This window comes from Scyliorhinus torazame, chromosome 19, assembly GCF_047496885.1.
Source record: "Scyliorhinus torazame isolate Kashiwa2021f chromosome 19, sScyTor2.1, whole genome shotgun sequence".
NCBI lineage: Eukaryota > Metazoa > Chordata > Chondrichthyes > Carcharhiniformes > Scyliorhinidae > Scyliorhinus > Scyliorhinus torazame.
This window is the reverse complement of record NC_092725.1, coordinates 99,821,106-99,840,950: the sequence shown is the minus strand read 5'-3', so window position 1 is coordinate 99,840,950 and position 19,845 is coordinate 99,821,106. Positions and strand designations below refer to the sequence as shown.

General features: G+C 46.1%; 1 protein-coding gene across 3 annotated transcripts in view; it reads left to right on the top strand.

Moving 5' to 3' along the window:
• The window catches only part of LOC140396357 (EF-hand calcium-binding domain-containing protein 4B-like), a 213,400-nt gene that overhangs the window by 89,593 nt on the left and 103,962 nt on the right, over positions 1 to 19,845 (top strand). For 2 of the 3 annotated variants that reach the window (XM_072484910.1, XM_072484911.1), the window contains exons 6-12: positions 3,170 to 3,260; positions 3,400 to 3,492; positions 5,470 to 5,657; positions 9,572 to 9,643; positions 13,097 to 13,151; positions 13,349 to 13,440; positions 16,548 to 16,890. In XM_072484910.1, coding sequence (XP_072341011.1) covers positions 3,170 to 3,260; positions 3,400 to 3,492; positions 5,470 to 5,657; positions 9,572 to 9,643; positions 13,097 to 13,151; positions 13,349 to 13,440; positions 16,548 to 16,890 — 934 coding nt within the window. The remainder of the gene's footprint in view (positions 1 to 3,169; positions 3,261 to 3,399; positions 3,493 to 5,469; positions 5,658 to 9,571; positions 9,644 to 13,096; positions 13,152 to 13,348; positions 13,441 to 16,547; positions 16,891 to 19,845) is intronic. The other variant, XM_072484912.1, reaches the window with a different exon arrangement.

Sequence of the window (19,845 nt, the reverse complement as noted above, 5' to 3'; positions counted from 1 at the left end):
TACGGACTCGAAACTTTAACTCTGTTTCCTCTTCCTACAGATGCTGAGTTTTACCAGCATCCTATATTTTTGTATCAGATTCCAACATCTGCAGTATTTTGCTTATTTTATGCAAATAACCAGCCTGCCTGCTTAACAACCTTAACTGACTTCCTTCTGCCTTCATGAGGGTTAACCTCTTCACTGCCTTCCCACTGGCCATTTAATTCCTCCGTAATTTTCTGTCATCGGGATTCTGACTCGCCGCCCACCCCATGTCCCATGCTATGGCCCTTCCCACCGGCCACATTAAATTTTACCCACAGTGTTCCAATGCACTCAAATGCACTGAATTGTAACAGTGTACAGGATTCCTGTGTGAGATACATGGTAATGGTACAAATCTTAATTCTTTAGGAATATCTCTCAGCAACGTCAGATTCCAGATGAAGACAGTCTGGCTTAAAATCTAGAAGCTGGTGCTCCGGGGCTATAGGCAAAACATTTCCAAAAAAATATAATGGTCTTGGTGTAAAGATGTTGCTGCACAGGACTCCTGGGTCACCCAGTATCGTGGACAGACAATCCACATTTGTTCGGGGTGTTTAACTGGTTTCAGGGTTGTTTCCTGGGGATTAACTTCTTAAATTGGAGATCTGCACTTCTGACACATCACATTTCTTGTTTCCGATGAGCTCAGCCTTTTGCTGGACATGTCATTGAGCACAACATGGCACTGCCAATCAGAATGAGTTAACCTCCACTTTAGTTGATGCTTTCTGATTTTCAGATAACTGGTTAACTTCTGGGTAATTCTTTGGTGCGTTTGTTCATTCTGGAGTGTAGGAACATAGGAAATAGGAGCAAGAGTAGCCTATTTGGCTCCTCAAGCCTGCTCCACCATTCAACTAGATCATGGCTGATCTATTCCCGAAGCGCCATTTTCCTGCACTATCCCTATATTTTTTTATTATTCTTTCATGGGAGTGAGCATCACTGGCTAAGCTGACACATATTGCCCATCCCTAATTGCCTGTGAGAAGGTGGTGCAGAGCCCCTTCTTGAGTCGCTATAGTTCATCTGGTGTCAGTGCTGTGGTGATATATTTTATAATCTAGTGATCTCCGTCTTGAACATATTCAATGACTGAGCCTCCAGGACTCTGTGGGATGGCGAATTCCAAAGATTCACCGCCCTCGGAGTGAACAGAGTCCTCCACATTTCAGCCTTAAATGGCCTGTCCCTTATGATGAGGCTGTGATCCCTGGTTCTGGATCCACCTCGACTAAAGGGAACACCCTTATCTACTCTGTCAAGTCTTTTAAGACATTTTTAAAGTTTCAGTGAGATTACCTCTCATTCTTCTAAACTCTCATGAGTACAGGCCCAGTCTCCTGCATTGTACTCTTCACAAACGGTGGGTGGTCTGGTGAAGTTCACTTTGGAGCTAGAGGAAGAGAGGCAGTAGAAACAAAAGGGAAGAGGTAGACATTGAGGCTATACGCACAACTGGTCAAAGAAAGCTGCGTATCCAAGAGGTACTTCACCCATCCATCATCTCCCATCACCAGTGCACCAACATTTTGACCACTCTCAGGGCACTGGGGGAGTGGTTGATGGGGCAGTGGGCATACAGTCATCCTGAGAAGGGGCATGGCATCTAGAGTTACTCTCCTGGGACTGGGCCTCCATGGAGTTTCTCTGAAGAGCTGTGTGATCTGTTTTGGAGGAACTCTTATGGAATGCACGGCCGTGATGTTGATAGAATCCACTCCATGTTGCACAGAAGAGTCTGCATGTTCTGTGCAAAGTTGAAGCTAGACTCCTCCATGTTGTCCATCATCTCCACCAAGTCCCTGGCAGATTGTTAATTGTTTCCTAATATTTTTCCCCATCAGCCCTGTCCAGTAGTTCTCAAAGTCAACACCTGAATTCTCTGCAGCAAAGCCATTATGCAATCTTACCTTCTGGTGAGCTGACACCAGTGGTGTCCTACTCTCTGCCCCAGCTGAGTGATTAATACGTGAAGAAATTGCCACTGGCCCATCCTCTAAACTACATGTGAAGCCTCTTACCTGTGGTGATGTGCATCAATGTAAATGCATGTAGGCTAACTAGACATTAGAGGGAGCACCAGAAACATCACACACACACACTCAACCAATAGATCAGTTAGAGAGGACACGACCAATGGACATTCACGATACACACGGAGGTGACATGACAACAGGGGGCATTACACCAACCCATATATAAAGGGCACCACACACATGATCTGCCTCTTTCCAGTGGAGACAGTCAATGAGTAGAGACACAGGGTTGATTCAATATTTCACCCACCACATGGATTGCAGCAGCTGGTTAGTCAGTCTGGGTAGCTATAGTAGGATTAGCAGTAGTGTTGAACCCGAGTAATAGAAGTGTAAATAGTTTAATAAACGTGTTGAAGTTATCTCCACGTCTGCACCTTCCTTTGTCAAGTGCACCACAAGGAAGCTGCTTATGTTACACCGACAACATAACAAATCATTACCCTTTGCCCCACTGTCCCTTTGCCCTCTACCCTGCCTCTACTTTGTCCCTTGCCTCAACCCCGTTCCCTCCTCTATCCAGCCCTACTCTCTGTCACCCTCAGCTGCACCCCACTGCCCACAACCCTGCCCTCCCCCATGCCTGATTCTACAGGGATCATATTTCTTAGCCCTTGCATTAAAATCTATAGCATGTAAAATGCTCTGTACCTCCTGTTTCAGCCAGTTTAATCACTAGAATCTGCTGTGTCTGACACATACTATTCACAGCTAGAGTCAGCAGTTTGTTCTCTCAAAGCACCTTTAGCAAGGTCAGAGTAACCTTTCTTAAAGCAACAAAGGCACTCTGGAGCTGACAAACTCCAATCTTGTACTTCTCAGTGTTTGATTACACTATTCGTCAGGAGGTTTGCGGTGGTAACTGGTTAAATGAATTTGCATACAAAATTTGAGAAAGAAGTTTGAGAAATGGAATTTGAGAAGTTTATGTGATTCAGATTTTCTGGTTCTTTAATTTCTCTGATTCTTGTTTTTACCTCATGGGGTTTCGTTGTGAGAATTCAAGGTGGTGACTGGCTTTCCAAATGCATTTGCGTTAGTTTAATTGAAAATTAAGTTTGGAATGATGGAGTAAGTAAATGTGTGTTCATTATTTATAGAAAAGCTGCTGACTACGGTGAAGAAATAAACCATCTCGAAAATGAAATGGAGCAACAAATAAAAAATGAAAAAGACAGAATGTTTAACCAAGTAAGGACTTTAAATAAAAGCACTGAAATGTGGTGAAATGTTTCTTTAACTTCTGGATTTGTCTGTGCCTTTCTAACGTATATTGCAGACACTCTAATAGATTTTATAAATATTTTTTGTCTCACTTACTTTTGTTCAGAGTTCAGAATTGAAATCACGGTGCCAAGAGCTTGAAGATTTGCTGAGAGTTAAAGAGCAAGAACAGGAGCAACTTATTCAGGAACAGAATAGGGTAAACCGGGTGCAATTCCTGAGTTCATCCCTGAATGGCCTTATGTTCAGGTTATACCCCATTGTTCTGGAGACCCCCAGCAGGGAAACTAGTTTCCGTCCCATTGAACCTTTCCTCAATTGTCTTACAGTGTTTTGTAAGCCAGTCTTCTCCGGGTCATTTTGTTCTACCCTCCAAATATGTTGTAGTTGGCTCTTCTACAAAATGCACTTTCTTTCAAAGAGATCGCGTTACTTGAAGGATAAAGCTTTGGTCGTGAGAAAAAGACAATGCTGCAATAGCAATGAATTATAATCATAGAGACACAAAAGCTACAAATGGAGGCCATTCAGCCCATTGTGCCATATTCTGGCTCTTTGAAATGTAGTCCATACACCTAAATTTTTGTGCCATAACCTTGCAAATCAGTCCTCCTCAAGTACATGTCCAATTACCTTTTACAAGTTTCTTTGAAATCGCATTCCATCAGGTGATGCTATCCAGATCTTTAACACCATCTGTGTGAAGAATGTATTTTCATTCCACCCTGCACCCTGCCCCCCCCCCCCCCCGTTAATTCTTTTCTCTGTTATTTTAGGTTTGTGACTGCTGGTTATTGATGCACTTGCCAGAAGGAACAGTTTCTCCCTACTTGCGCTAGTTAAATCCCTCAGAACTTTGAACATCTCCATTAAATCGCCCCTTCTTAACCCTCTTTACAAAAAAAATTCTAAATTCTCCATTCTCTGCATATAATGGACGTTCCTCACACCAGGTATCAACCTGCTTCTTTTAAATTTTGGTTTAATACTCATTTTGTAGATTAAAACTACAAATTACGGAAGAAAGAAGTGGTGGTGAATTTTTCTCCAGAAAGCCTTTTGAGCTATTTTGGGGAAAATTATAATAGTGGTCTAGCTCAATGTGCCAGAAACAGTTGACAGGAGAATTGAATGAAAAAACATGGACAAAGTATTGTAAGCAAAGCATATTATAATGGATTTGTGGAGTGGTGGTAAGCAGAGTTATTGCACTGAATCTTCACTGACTCAGTTGCTGTTTAGAAATGGCAGCAGGGACCCAATTCCATGATTCCTGGTCCCATTCCCGAGATTTCTGATTTTTGGGAGTACATTTTAAGGGCTGCTTCAGGTCAAAAGCATGCACCTGGCACTCTCAACCTGGCCAACACAATTGCAGGGCTGGCCATGTTCTAGTCCTCCAGTGTTTTCAAGGAGTCTGGACAGATTTTCAATGAATCATCATGGTTCATGGCACATCAGCAATGTTGTGAAAAATAGTCTGCATGAGGGGACCTTGTGAAATGCAAGTTCAAAAGTTCCTTGGCCCCCTTGCCAAGGTATGTCCCACAGATAACTCCGATGGCCCCTCATGTCCCTCTTATCAAGTATGCCCCGCCACACCCTCTTCCCATTACCCCTTCTGTCTCTATGCCAAGCTATGGCATTTCCATGCCTATTGGCTTACTATAAACTGCATTGAACCAATGCACCATATAGCGACAAAAGGATGTCTAAAAGAGTAAGTCATTCATAACTTTCCACTGTGATAAAATGTCCTTTTACTACAGGGCAATAAATGTGTCATCATCTAGATTCTTTAAAGTTGAAATAGCTGAAAGTGTAAGCACTTGAAATCTTTTAACTGTGTAAATAAACATTGTGAAATTGACAGAAGAGGTCAGAAAGGCAAAGCTGTCAATTGAGCAATATGTTTCCTGGGGCTCTGGTGCTTTAAGGCTCTAATGAATGTCTGAGTTCTCAGCTAAGAATATGAGGCCTGGCTGAGAGTTGAGAAATCCATAATCCAGTTGAAGTACCTGACACCCAGAGAAAACATTGCTTGATTAACAGTTCTGGTTCTCCGACCTTTGCAGTTAATTGCACAATGTTTATCTACGCAAGGTTAAGGGCACCGGAGTCCAGTGAAAATTGCCAGCTCAAACTCACTGTCTATCTTTTTATGGATCCAAATCAGTTGGAGAGACGGTGTATAGAGCTGCAGAGTGAGAAGCAAGAGTCAAAGCTCGAGAATCAGAGGCTAAAACAGATGAATGTGGAGTTGGAGGAAGACCTCCAGAAAACGAATGATGACCTCCTTCGCGCTCAGCATCAAGTGCTGGTAATGCAGGAAGAAACATCTAAACAGCGTGAAGAAAGAGAAATGTAAGTTCCTGTGGCAATGCCTTTGGTGGAATGTAAACAAGCTTTGAAGCTTGAAATATTTTAGAACACACATAATAGAAGTAATTATGCAATGGGTAGTTAGAATTGCCAATATTGACTTCTGCTATTGCCATTTGGTCATTAGATCACTTTTCAATTTACATTTTTTTAGTTTGAGTTATTTTAATTACTTTATTCTGTAGAATTGTGATGATCTGATACCTTTATATCCCAAGACATTCTTGTGCAGAATCCAATATGATCTTTTAAGATAATATATACTTCATCAGTATAGTGAGTCAAAGATCCAAACCCAACTGGAAATAGAGAGACTGTTGAAGTAATTTGGCAATGTTATTCCGCACATTGCTATTTTACAGTCAGACTAGTCCTAAATTTAATTCAATCTTCCTCAATTGGGCATCTGGCAAAGACTGCAAATATAACTGTGAAGATGTTCAGTGCTGATGAATAAAGGCCGGAATTCTCCAGCTGTTCCTTATGGCGGTATTCTCCAGTCCCGCTCGCAGTACACACTAGGGGCGAAATTCTCCCCCAACGGCGCGATGTCCGCCGACTGGCGCCAAAGACGGCGTCAATCAGACGGGCATCGCGCCGGCCCAAAGGCGCGGAATGCTCCGCATCTTTGGTGGCCTAGCCCCAACATTGAGGGGCTAGGCCGACGCCGGAGGGACTTCCGCCCCGCCAGCTGGCGGAAATGGCGTTTGTTGCCCCGCAAGCTGGCGCGGAAATGCGGCGCATGCGCGGGAGCGTCAGCGGCCGCTGACAGTTTCCCGGCGCATGCGCGGGAGCGTCAGCGGCCGCTGAAAGTTTCCCGTGCATGCGCAGTGGGGAAAGTCTCGTCTGCCTCCGCCATGGTGGAGGCCGTGGCGGAGGCGGAAGGGAAAGAGTGCCCGCTCGGCACAGGCCCGCCCGCGGATCGGTGGGCCCCGATCGCGGGCCAGGCCACCGTGGGGGCACCCCCCGGGGTCAGATCGCCCCGCGCCCCCCCCCCCCCCCCAGGACCCCGGAGCCCGCCCACGCCGCCTGGTCCCGCCGGTAAATACCAGGTTTGATTTACGTCGGCGGGACAGGCAATTTCTGGGCGGGACTTCAGCCCATCTGGGCCGGAGAATCCAGCGGGGGGTCCCGCCAACCGGCGCGGCCCGATTCCCGCCCCCGCCCAATCTCCGGTACCGGAGACTTCGGCGGGGGCGGGATTCACGGCGGCCAACGGCCATTCTCCGACCCGGCCGGGGGTCGGAGAATGACGCCCCTGGTTTCCAAGTGGCGTGGGTGACTTCAATGAGAATTCCCATTGACAGCAGTGGGAACAGAGAATCCCGCTGCTAATGAACAGCGTGCCGCCTCCTGTCGCCGAGAAACACGCGGCTGGAAGGTCGGAGAAACCCCCTCAAAGACTTTTATTCCATTTTTATACATGAAAGATAGTGGATGCGGTTTTTAGGGACTCCCAGAATATTTCGGACAGGCTACCACACAGGAGACCAAGTTAAGTGGCATGGAGTAAGAAGAGGTGACTATTGGAATTAAAAAGTAATTAGAAGGGATGGAACAGGGAGTCAGAGTTAAAGGCGTTTTTTCCTGAGTGGGTGGAGGTGGGTATTTGTGTCTCAGAGGCTTTTATTTTTTTCCTTGTCTCTTCACTTTGAATGTCATTTGCTCAGAGGCAGGGGTGTCCATTTAGCAGACAATATTCAAATAAGAGGCAGTGTAAATAAATTTAAGAACCAAAAGTAGGTATAAGGAAATATTGATAGGATGAAGGAGTAGGCAAAACGTGGTAGTTCCTTTTGAGTTACTCTTCCATGGGATTTGGGAGCCACTGACAAGGCCAAAATTTGTTGTCAAGGGGACATGGAGATAAGGACAGAGTGTGTGAGAAAACTCTGTCACACATCATTTACTGTTTGTTGAATGGATCCCAAACTATATGGTGAAATGTGAAACTAAACACAAGACAATTTTGATAGTTTGTTTATTTTTTTTAAAAAAAATTTATTCTCCTTTTTCACATTTTCTCCCAAATTTACACCTATCAACAATAAACACTAAGCAGTAACAAATATAATGTCAATCCCCAGATCAATAACAACGACCCCATCCTCCCACCAAACCCCGAAACAGCATCCTACATGTTAACATAAACAAATGACAAAAAGGAATCAGGAATTACCCATAGTCACCATTAACACATACAGGTGGAGAGGCTGCTTTCCATCCCAGCAGGATCCGCCTTCGGGCGATCAGCGAGGCGAAGGCTACGATATCTGCCTCCGAACCTGTTTTCAACCCTGGCTGGTCCGACACCCCCGGATCCAGCTTTACGTCCACCACTTTAGAGATTACCCTAAAAAGCTCATTCCAGTAATCCTCCAGTTTTGGACAGGACCAAAACATATGAACGTGATTTGCGGGGTCCCCCCTGCAACGTTCACACACGTCTTCTACCCCTTCAAAGAATCGACTCATCCTCGCCCTTGTGAGGTGTGCTGTGTATACCCTCTTCAACTGTATCAGCCCCAACCTCGCGCACGAGGTGGAGGCATTCGCCAGAACCCCTCCTCCATACCCTCTCGCAACTCTTCCTCCCACTTTGCCTTGATCCCTTCCATCGGTGCCTTCTCCTCTTCCAAAATAGCCCCGTAAACCACCGACACTAGCCCCTTCTCCAGTTCACCCTGTCATCATCATCTCCTCCAGCAATGTGGAGGTTGGCTCCACCGGAAAGCTCTGTATCTCTTTCCTGGCAAAATCTCAAACCTGCATGTATCTAAACATTTCCCCCTGCTCCAGCCCATACTTCGCTCCCAGCTCCTTCAATCCTGCAAACCGACCCCCAAGAAACAAATCTTTTAGTGTCTTAATCCCCTTCTCCTCCCATCTCCGAAAATTTCCATCCCACTTTCCTGGCTCAAATCTGTGATAGTTTGTTATATTACAGAGTACAGCATTACATATCTCTGCCTCCCACCTGCCTATCAACCTAATGTCTCAGCAGTCCCTCTTTATATCCTTTTGAGAAAACAGAAATCGGTAAGTCAAAAATGAAACGGCCCTGGTGGGATTAAAAAGTCAAGGAAACTTAACTAACTAAACCAAAATGTCATTTCCAGGGGTGATAATGCACCCAGCCCCCACAGCAGTCACTCTTTATATGTGTTCATGATACTTGTCTGATTACCAAAGTCTAGCTTATGAACTTATATTGAGTACAGGACTGGTCTGAACTCAGACCCATGAGGAACCCACTATGTACCTTCCTCAATCTGAACATTAGTCACTCACCACCACTCTCTGTTTCCTGTCACTCAGTCAACTTTGTATTCTTGTTGCTACTGTTCTTTTTAATCCTTGCATTTCAACTTTGCGGAGAAGAATATTATCGAATGCCTTTTGGAAGTCTGTGTACATTATATCAACTGCATTATCCTCATCAACCCTCTCTTTTACGTCATCAGCGATCTCAATCAAGTTAGTTAAGCACGATTTGTCCTTGCTGGCTTTCTTTAATTAATCCACATTTGTCCAAGACATTGTTACTTTTGGTACCAGAGTATGATTTTTAAAAACATTTCCACCGTTGAGGTTAAACTGATTGGCCTGTAGTTGTTGGGTTTATCCTTCCACTTTCTCTGACCAAGGATGTAACATTTGCAATTCTCCAGTCCTCTGGCATCATCCTTGTATCTAAGGAGGATTGGAGGATTGTGGCAAGTGTCTCTGCAATTTCCACCCTTACTCCCCTCTAGGATACAACTCATCAGGTCCTGATTGTGAAAGACAAAATTATGCAATAAGAATTAAAAGGATGGAATGTTAGGTTTAAGAAGAAAAAGACTAATGAGAAATAATTCAATATGAAGCAATTTTGAATGATATATTTCCCTCAGGGAGCTCTATCGAGTGTCTGAAGGCCTGGAGAGAGAGAAGCTGAGCCTTTGTAAACAGTTGGATCTCCTCAGGTAAGAATGTGGAACTGGTACTGACTTCGACATTGGGATGATTAATTACTCTATGGATCTTGCCGAATATAGGCTTCCCTGATAAGGGGGCATGGGATCCTTAGGCTTTGCATAAATAGAGTTGGCCAGTAAGGTACCAGAGAAGACCCAGTCAGGAACTAGGGAGCTGTATATCATAGTAAATTGTAAAATAAAGCACGTTTTTGTTTCGACATACTTGGTATGAACTCTTCTTTGCCTCTATGAAAGTCCCTCAGGCCTGCTCTGGGATTCAGTAAGATTGTAACTCATCCCATTGCGGCCTCAACCCCATTTTCCTGCCTCACCCAAATCACTGATAATTTGACCAGAAAAGATTTGAGACTTGTGCAAGGAGCAGGATCAGGGGCAGGAGTGGGAAAGGTGATACCTGCCTGCGCAGAAAGTCCCGCACCTGTAGATATCTGAAGTCATTCCCTGCTGTCAACCCTTCTCCTCTAGCACCCTCAAACTAGGGAAGCTCCCTTCCAGAAACAGGTCCCCCATCTTCTCAATTCCCGCCCTTTGCCATATCCGAAACCCCCCATCTAAGCTCCCCGGAGTAAACCGATGGTTGTCACATATTGGGGACCAAACCGATGCACCCACTGCTCCAACGTACCTCCTCCACTGACCCCAGATCCTCAGGGTCGCCACCACCACGGGACTGGTGGACTATCTCGCCGGCGGGAATGGCAGAGGTGCGGTTATCAGTGCCCCAAGCTGGTGCCCCTGCATGAAGCTGCCTCCTTCCGCTCCCAACCGGCCCCAGTCGCGCGCCACTTGTATCCCCAGATATCTAAAATTGTCCCCCACCAACCTGAACGGTAACTCCCCCAGCCGACCCTCCTGGCCTCTTGCCTGGACTACAAACATCTCACTCTTTGTCATATTCAGTTTGTATCCTGAAAACTGGCCAAATTCCCCCAGAATCGCCATAATCTCCCTCATCCCTGTCCCTGGATCTGCTACATATAGGAGTAGGTCATCCGCGTACAGCGATACCCTACCCTCCACCCCCCCCCCTCTTTACCAGCCCTTTCCAACCTCTTGAAGCTCTCAGAGCAATTGCCAGTGGCTCTATGGCTAATGCAAACAGCAGTGGGGAGAGGGAACATCCCTGTCTTGTCCCCCGGTGCAGCCTAAAATAATCCGAGGTCGTCCTGTTCGTCCTTATGCTGGCCTCCGGGGCCTGGTATAACAACCTAACCCAGTCGATAAAGCCCCTATCAAACCCAAACCGTCCCAGCACCCCTCATAGATACTCCCACTCCATCCGGTCAAACGCCTTCTCCGCATCCATGGCCACAACTACCTCAACTTCCCTTCTCTCCGGGGGCATCATAATCATGTTAAGCAGCCTTCTTATATTGGCCACCACCTGCCTGCCCTTGACAAATCCGGTTTGATCCTCCATAATCACCTCCAGCACACAATCTTCAATCCTGGAGGCCAACACTTTGGCCAGCAGCTTTGTGTCCACATTAAGCAGTGAGATCGGCCTATAGGACCCACACAGCTCCGGGTTCTTGTCCCGCTTCAATATTAACGAGATGGTGGCCTGTGACATCGTCGGGGGCAGCACCCCTCCATCCCTCGCCTCATGGAAAACCTTGACCAGCAACGGCCCTAATAACCCCGAGAATTTCTTGCAAAATTCCACCGGGAACCCGTCCAGCCCCGGGGCTTTACCCGACTGCATTGCCTTGAAGCCCTGAGATATTTCTTCGGCCCTAATCGGGGCCCCCAACCCATCCACCAGCTCCCTGCCCACCCTTGGGAAAGTCAGCCCGTCCAAAAAACGTCTCATCTCCTCAGGCCCCGTGGGGGGTTCCGAGCGATAGAGTCCGCTGTAAAAGTCCCTGAACGCCCTGTTTAACCCAGCCGTATCCCCTACCAGGTTCCCATATCCATCAACCACCTTATCGATTCCCCTGGCCGCCTCCGTCTTCCTCAACTGCTGTGCCAGCATTCTGCTGGCCTTCTCCCCATATTCATAAAACATCCCCCTCGCCTTTCTAAGTTGCTCCACTGCCTTGCCCATGGACAGCACCCCGAACGCAGCCTGCAGCCTCTGACGTTCCCTTAACAGTTCCACCCCCGGGGTCACCGCATACCTCCTGTCTATCCGTAAGATCTCCTTGATCAGTCGGTCCGTCTCTGCCCTATCCATCCTGTCCCTATGGGCTCGGATTGAGATCTGCTCCCCTCTCACCACTGCCACTCCCAGACCACCGCTGCTGAGACCTCCCCCGTGTCGTTGACCTGCAGGTAGTTCTGCACGCACTTCCTCAGCCTCTCGCACACCGCCTCGTCCGCCAACAAGCCCACGTCCAACCTCCATTGCGGGCGCTGGAAGCTCTCCTCACTGACCTGCAGTTCCACCCAGTGTGGGGCATGATCCGAAATAGTGATGGCCGAGTACCCCGTGTCCACCGCCCCCGCCAGTAAATCCCTGCTCAAAATGAAAAAGTCAATCCAGGAGTACACTTTATGTACATGTGAGTGGAAAGAGAACTCCCTAACCATCGGCTGCCTAAACCTCCATGGGTCGACCCGTCCCATCTGCTCCATGAACCTATCAGCTCCTTTGCCATTGCTGGCACCCTACCCGTTTTTGAACACGACCGGTCCAGGCCGGGGTCGATATTATTCTTCCTTTTTAACAGTATTGCTCTATCTTAGTAGCTGGTTTCCACCAATAATTGCAGCTGGTTGTACATCTCTTGAATAGGAACATAGAAAATAGGAGCAAGAGAAGGCCATTCAGCCCCTTGAGCCTGCTCTGGTATCATACAGACCATTGCTGATCATCTACCTCTACGCCATTTTTTTCACTATCTCCATAATCTCTTGCTGTCATGAGTATCTAGAAACCTATCGATCTCTGTCTTGAACATGCTCAATGATTGATTTTCCACCCCTTTCTGGGGTAGAGGTTCACCACACCCTGAGTGAAAAAATTCCTCCTCGTCTCAGTCTTAAATGGCCGACCCCTTATTCTGAGACTGTCCACCGCCCCTGGTTCTACCCTCACCAGCCAGCGGAAAAATCCGATAAGTAGTTCCTCCTCGTCTCAGTTCTAGAACTGGACAATGCATCAATTAAGAAACAGCAATTACTGACATATTTTGGGGTTTATGAATGTCCCAATAGCATCTGCTGGCAATAATCTAAAGATAGAATCATGAAAAATTTGGAACAATTTGTGTAATGAAGAAAATGAACAGATTCCGAAAAAATATACTCGATGACCTCCAACATCATTTATCCTGTAAATTAGCCAGTTATGCAAAGAATGATTGGGAATCACATTGTATTTTGATGCATAATTATTCCCATAAATGCACTACAAATTCAAGATTGTTCATTGGATTCATGTTTGTAGCTGTTGAGTTGTGTTTTTTTGCTTGATCACATTGAAATGCACTGCAGGGAAATGAATAAACATCTTCAAGCTGAACGAGATTTATCCCTGGCTGGTTTGCAGGTGGGTCCTTGTCTGTTTTTTTTTAATGTTCTTAACTTTTACTTTTAAACGTTCTGTTTGTCTTCTCAAATAAATTGCTGCAATGTCACCATAATTGCTTTGTCAATAGACAATGTTATGTAACTGTGAAAAGATTTTCTGGGAATTATGCATGATAAAGGAACGATGAAATAATTCACATCTTTATAATTTCACAGAAGTCTTCCACCCTCAGATCTTCCAACTTGTGGAATTACAGGACAACGGCAGCCACTGATCAGTATACAGGCACCAGGCTGTTGTCAAACAGGTCCGTTCCCAGACACCAATTTGGTCTCCATCTTCAAGAAATGTGCGTTTGAGGCAGTACAGCGAAGGTTCACTAGATTGGTCCCTGGGATGACGGAGTTGTCCTATGACGAGAGGCTGAGTAAATTTGACTCACATTCCCTGGATAACAAGCTAGGCGGAAAGGTAAACTGTGGGGAGGGCACAGAGAGGCCGCAAAAAGATGTAGAGAGGCTAAGTGAGTAGGCAACAAGATGGGCAATGGAGCATAATATAGGGAAGTATGACGTTATTTACTTTGGTGGTAATAATGAAAAAGTGGAATATTTTTTAAAGTGTGAGAAACTCGTAAGTGTTGGTGTTCAAAGGGACTTGGGTGAGCTTGTACAAGGAATATAGAAAGTTAGCAGGCATACAGTGAGCAATTAGGAAGACAAATGGCATGTTGGCCTTTATCGCAAGAAAATTGGAGTACAAGAATAAAGAAGTCTTGCTACAATTGTGCAGTGTTTTGGTGAGATCAGATCTGGAACACTGCGCAGTTATAATCTCCATGTTTAAGAAAGGATATTCTTGCATTGGAGACAGGACAGTAACAGTTCACAAGATTAGTCCCTGGTCTGAGCGGGTAGTCCTATGATGAGAGGCTGAGTAAATTGGGTCAGTTTTCTCTGATGTTTAGGAGAATGAGAGGAATTATTGAAATGTACAAGATTCTGAAGAAGGAAAGGTAGATGCTGGGAGGTTGTTTCCGCTGGTCAGGCAATCTAAAACATGGGGGCAGAGTCTCAGGATAAGGGGGCCGATCATTTAGGAATGAGATGGAGCGAAATTACTTAATTCAAGGGTTGTGAATCTTTGGAATTCTCTAGCCCAGAGGGTTGTGGATGCTCCATCATAGAATACATTTCAGGCCGGGATAGACAGATATTTGATATCTCGGGGAATTAAGGGATACGGGAACGGGCGGGGAAGTGGAGTTGAAGCCCAAAATCGTATTGAATGGTGGAACAGGCTCAATGCGCCAAGTGGTCTACTCCTGCTTCAATATGTTGTGTTCAATAAGCTCTCAGTCCTGTAAAATTGTAGATGTGTGTGTAGACTATTCTGGAGCATAAGGCCTAGGCAACTAATGGCACTGCCACAAATGATGGACTGCTTAAAATCGGCGATGCTCAAGAGGCCAGAATTAGAAGAGCGCAGATATCTCAAAGCTGCGGACTTGGTGGGGATTACAGAGATAGTGAGCGATGGCGTCATGGAGGGATTTGAAAACAAGGATGAGAATTTTGAAAGCGCGATGTTGCTTTATGAGGAACTGTGTAGGTCAGTGAGCACATAGGTGGGTTGACCATACTGTTGTGACAGGGCTGATTGGAGTTCATCATAACCTGAGATGTTGATTCCGTTCTTGGAGTTTGAAATTAGAATAATTTCAAAGGCCAATGACTACCTTGAGCTGTATCTTTTTAAAAATAAAATGAACAACGGGTCCCTGTCATTTATTACAGAGAGGTGTGAATAGTCAATTAGACCACTTCTGTGTGGGAAGAGACCCACCCAGGGATTTGTGGAATGGGTTGTAGATAGTGCAGTATATGTCTCTGAAATGATCCTGGAAATGTTGAAAGGTGCCTCAATGTGTCGACAAAGATTGGATATTACGATTGGAGATTGAAAGCTAGATCAAACAGGTATGTATAAAAAATACCTTAAAGGGTGAGAGACGGGCGGAAACGATTAAGCTCGGAAATCTGAACATGCGACCTTGATCACCGAAGGCACGGTTATCAATGGTGGGGCAATGGGAGGTGGGGATGTGCAAGAGGCATGTTAAAGGCTTCAGTCTTCGCAGACTTTAACCCTGAGGAAGTTGTAACTGCATCAAGATTTGATGTTGACAATCAGTGAGGTAGAGTTGTAAGTCATCAGCATATACGTGAAACCCGATATTGTGTTTTCGATGATGGTGCTGAGGAGCAGCATATAGATGAAAAAGAGGAAGAGCCCAAGGATAGATCTTGGAGATATACCAGAGGTAATGAGGTTGGAATAGGAAGCAGATCCATATGGGTGGCACAGTAGCACAGAGGTTAGCACTATTGCTTCACAGCACCAGGGTCCCAGGTTCGATTCCCGGCTTGGGTCACTGTCTGTGCGGAGTCTCCCCGCGTCTGCGTGGGTTTCCTCCGGGTGCTCCGGTTTCCTCCAACAAATCCCGAAAGACGTGCTTATTGGGTGAATTAGACATTCTGAATTCTCCCTCTGTGTACCCGAACAGGCGCTGTAGTGTGGCGACTAGGGGATTTTCACAGTAACTTAATTGCAGTGTTAATGTAAACCTACTTGTGACACTAATAAAGATTATTATTATTATTTAAGAAGTGTCTCTGGATGTAATGCATGATGGAACCAACTGAGGATAATCCCACATAGCTGCATACTAATATTATGTGCATTATGATGTTAAGTTTAAGCATAAACAGTTGGATAGTGTTGATTGATTAAGTATTTGAGTACATATAAAGCGGGACTGTTGGAACATGGGTTGTTTGGTTTGTAGGAGGCAGCGATATGTAATGCTATATTCTATAAATATACCAGCCATCAAGAAAAAGGTTTGTCTCTAGATTCATATCTCACCCCTGGCTTGGGATCCATTTAACCCTGGCCAATAGTGGAGGGGTGTTTAGAGGAGGATGAAGAGGTTAGCCAATAGAAAGATTGCAGACCAGTTGAGAAGGACGAAGAGGGGTAGTTTTATTGTCACAAAGGACGTCATTCGTGACTTTGATAAGAGTTGTTTCAGTATTGTGGCAGGGGTAGAAACGTGATTTGTTCATGGGGCGTGAATGTAATTGGAAAGGCCAACATTTACTGCCCATCCGTAATTGCCCCTTGAGGAGGTGGTGATCAGCTGCTTTGGAAAGAGTTGCAAGATAGGTGGGCACGTTTTTCGGAGACAGCAGCACATTCTTCCTTTGGAGAGGAAAGTGAGGTTGGAGATGGGACAGGTTCTATCCCTCAGCCCCCACCCCAACTCTGTTCTGGGGCTGATCTTCTTATTAATTGGGAAAAGGAGGGAAATCAGTTTATGTTTTATATATTTTTTTTCTTAACCTTTTTTAGGAAAGGTAATGACTGTGAGGAGCTCAGTAATTCCGAGCCATCCTCAAAGAATTTGGAATATGCGAATGGACATCGCCACACCCAGAAAGGGACCGATAAGGAACCTGTAGCCAAAACAAGGCCGAGATCGTACTTGCAGAGAATTATTTCAATTGAAGAAGATCCATTGCCACAGTTTCTTGAAATGCAATCCACAACTCACCTAAAAGATTGGATAGAGATGGAAGAGGAGTTGGAGGAAGGGGAGGAGGAAGAGTTTGTGGGAGAAGAGAGAAGTCTGGAGACGGGAAAGGTTCCACCACCTCCAGGAAGGGAGCCTGCTAGGAAAGGTGTTTTGACGGAGGTAAGTATGAACTCTTTATCCTCACACCACAGACTAAACATGGCAGTCACATGTTCGCTGGAAAGTCAGCATTAAAACTTTGTTCAAAGCCAGAATGTAAATCGTATTTCCCGAGAGTTGCAAAATGGCCAATTACGCTCATGTGACTCTGAAAGGCCCTTTCACATCAGCTCAACACCCCACACATTTTCCATATCCAGTCAGACTTCTTCTTCGCATATTTATAATCTGACCAGGGCACAGCCAACTAATAACTGCATTTGTATAGCGCCTGTAACATGGTAAAATATCCCAAGGTGCTTCACAAGAGCTTTTTCAAAGAAAATCTGACCCTGACATAGGTAAAAAGATATTAAGGCAGATGACCAAAAGCTTGGATAGAGAGGTAAGGACTGTCTGAAAGAAAGGAGGAGAGGTTTAGGGAGGGAATTCCAGAGCTTCAGGCTCAGGAGGCTAAAGGAATAGCTGACAATGGCAGAGCGATTAAAATGAGGGATGTTCGAGAGACCAGAATTAGATGAGTTCAAGTATCTCTGAGGATTGTGAGACTGGGTGACTGTGTGGAGTCTGCGCGTTCTCCCCATGTCTGGGTAGGTTTCCTCCGGGTACTTCGGTTTCCTCTCAAAGTCCAAAGATTTGCAAGTTAGGTGGATTGGCCACGCTAAATTTCCCCGTAGTGTTGAAAGATTTGCAGGTTGGTGGGGTTATAGGGATAGGATGGGGCAGAGGGCTTAGGTAGGGTGCCCTTTCAGAGGGCTGGTGCAGACTCGATGGGCCGAATGGTCTTCTTCTGCACTGTAGGGATTCTATGAATCAGCAAAGTCAGTTCAGTCTTTGGCAATCTCTGGCAGCATGTTTGACAAACAAGTCCACAAGAGTCCTGACGTGCAGAGCAGTTGTTGTCAGCAACCTCCTGTAGTGTAGTGAACCCTGGACTGTGTATCAGTAACATATAAGAGCGTTGGAGATATAAATTCCTTCAGCAATGCCTCCACTACATCCTCCCCATTCACTGAGAAGACTATGGGTCAAACGTTAGTGTCCTTCTTGAAGTCCGCTCCATAAACATTCAGACAAAACTGCTGCAAAATTAACTTCTAATGGACTGGGCACTGTGCCTGCATGATTGAAAACCATCTCCCTGCCAGGCCCTGTTTACTCAACTCTCAAATGGCCTGTGCTCCAGCGAAGGATTAAGAGAACACTTCAGTGACACTCTGAAGCTCTCATTCAAGTGTAGTGGCTTTGACATTAATGACCGGGTGTACCTTGCTACCATTTGTTCAGAATGTCAACAACATGTCCATCAAGCTGCATCATTGCTTTGAGTCACAAAATCATAATGATGAGGAAAAGAGAAGGAAAGAAAAGGAAGTAAACCCTGCAACGAGGATCCTACTATCTTGCCAGACAGTCTATCCCAGGAGCCCAAAGGTCTGTGTGGTGAATGTATTATGACAACCATTCACCACTGTATTACATTGCATTACATTGTACTGTGTTGATGTCCTTGGGGGCTCCACCTATGGACCATTGTATTACATTCCGCCCCCTCGGGGGAGGTATATAGATCTGCTGCCCTGTAGGCGGCTCTCAGTACAGAGCAGTCGCAGGCAGGCACTGTTCTAGCTGATTAAAACCACTGTTCACTTCAACTCTCCGTCTCGTGTGAATTGATGGTCGCATCAGTCTGTTGGTCAAGAATCGGTCTCTTCAGTCACATGAAAATCCAAGGCAGAATCTTGTGACTCTGAATAGACAACACCCTCAATTTGAGGAACAATGATTGGCACCAAGTCCATCAAGGTGTTGATTTTTGTAATTTGTTGTGAAAGATGGGGGATTCTGACCTGACCTTCCCAAATTACAAAGCCTACATGATGTTCCTCTGACTGTGTCTGCTCAGTGACTCTCCGATTACCAGCAGATTCGGGCTCAGTGCAGAACAGTCATTGTTCTGTTATTTTATTGCAATTTGCTAAATGTCCCGTATCCACACGAGAAGTGAAGCTTGAATTTCCAGACTTAATGCAGGAGTACCTGGTGTGATTTCGCACTTTCTCCAGACTGATTGTTTTTTCTGATTTCTGTTCATTTCCACCTTTGTACTTTCTGATGCTATTGGCCGGGAATTCCCTGCTATCATGAATGGGAGAATGGACACCATATTGAGTCCAATCTCTGAGGTGCGTCCATGTGGGAAAGTCAGTGACGTGTTTACAGACACACAGGCATACGGACCAGCATTGACCGCCCCCTGTCACAATTTGTGTCCCTCTGATAATCCTTGAACCTCGCGAAGGGGGTTAGGTTGGCACTGCTGCCTCACTGCACCAGGGACATTGGTTCGATTCCGACCTCGAGTGACTATCTGTGTGGAGTTTGCATGTTCTCCCCATGTCTGTGTGGATTGCCTCTTGTTGCTCCGGTTTCCTCCCACAGTCCTCGCTGGTTGATGTCACCTAGTACCAGGCCGACCTTGATGAGTTTCTGCGGGGCATGCCCTGCTCTCAGATGGGAATGGCCCAGGCGCTGGGGAGCTTGTCCCAGTCACAGGCGGGCATTGCCGAGGTGCTGCAGAGCATGGCCCAGTCACTGAGGAGCATCGCTGGGGGTGTTGACACCATGGTGCAGACCATGGGGAACCGGCAGGTCTGGCAGAGCCAGATGTTGCAGGGTCAGCCGAGGCTCAAACCAGCTGACCTCCGTCCCAAGGTGAACCCCAGGGCCCTATGAGCACCGTTCGGGAGGAGGGGGCTCTGGGTGCCAACCCAGACCCGTCCATGGAGTTGCTACGGTGGCCACCAGCTCCCCCGGGTTTCACCCCTCTGATGATGCTGCGTCTCGGGGCCAACACACGGGATAAGGCGACACAGAGGATACCCGCCAGGGGCATCGAAGGCAATGGGACGAGGTAAGCAGCTGGCTGCCTCCACCTCAGATGTGCATCTGGCG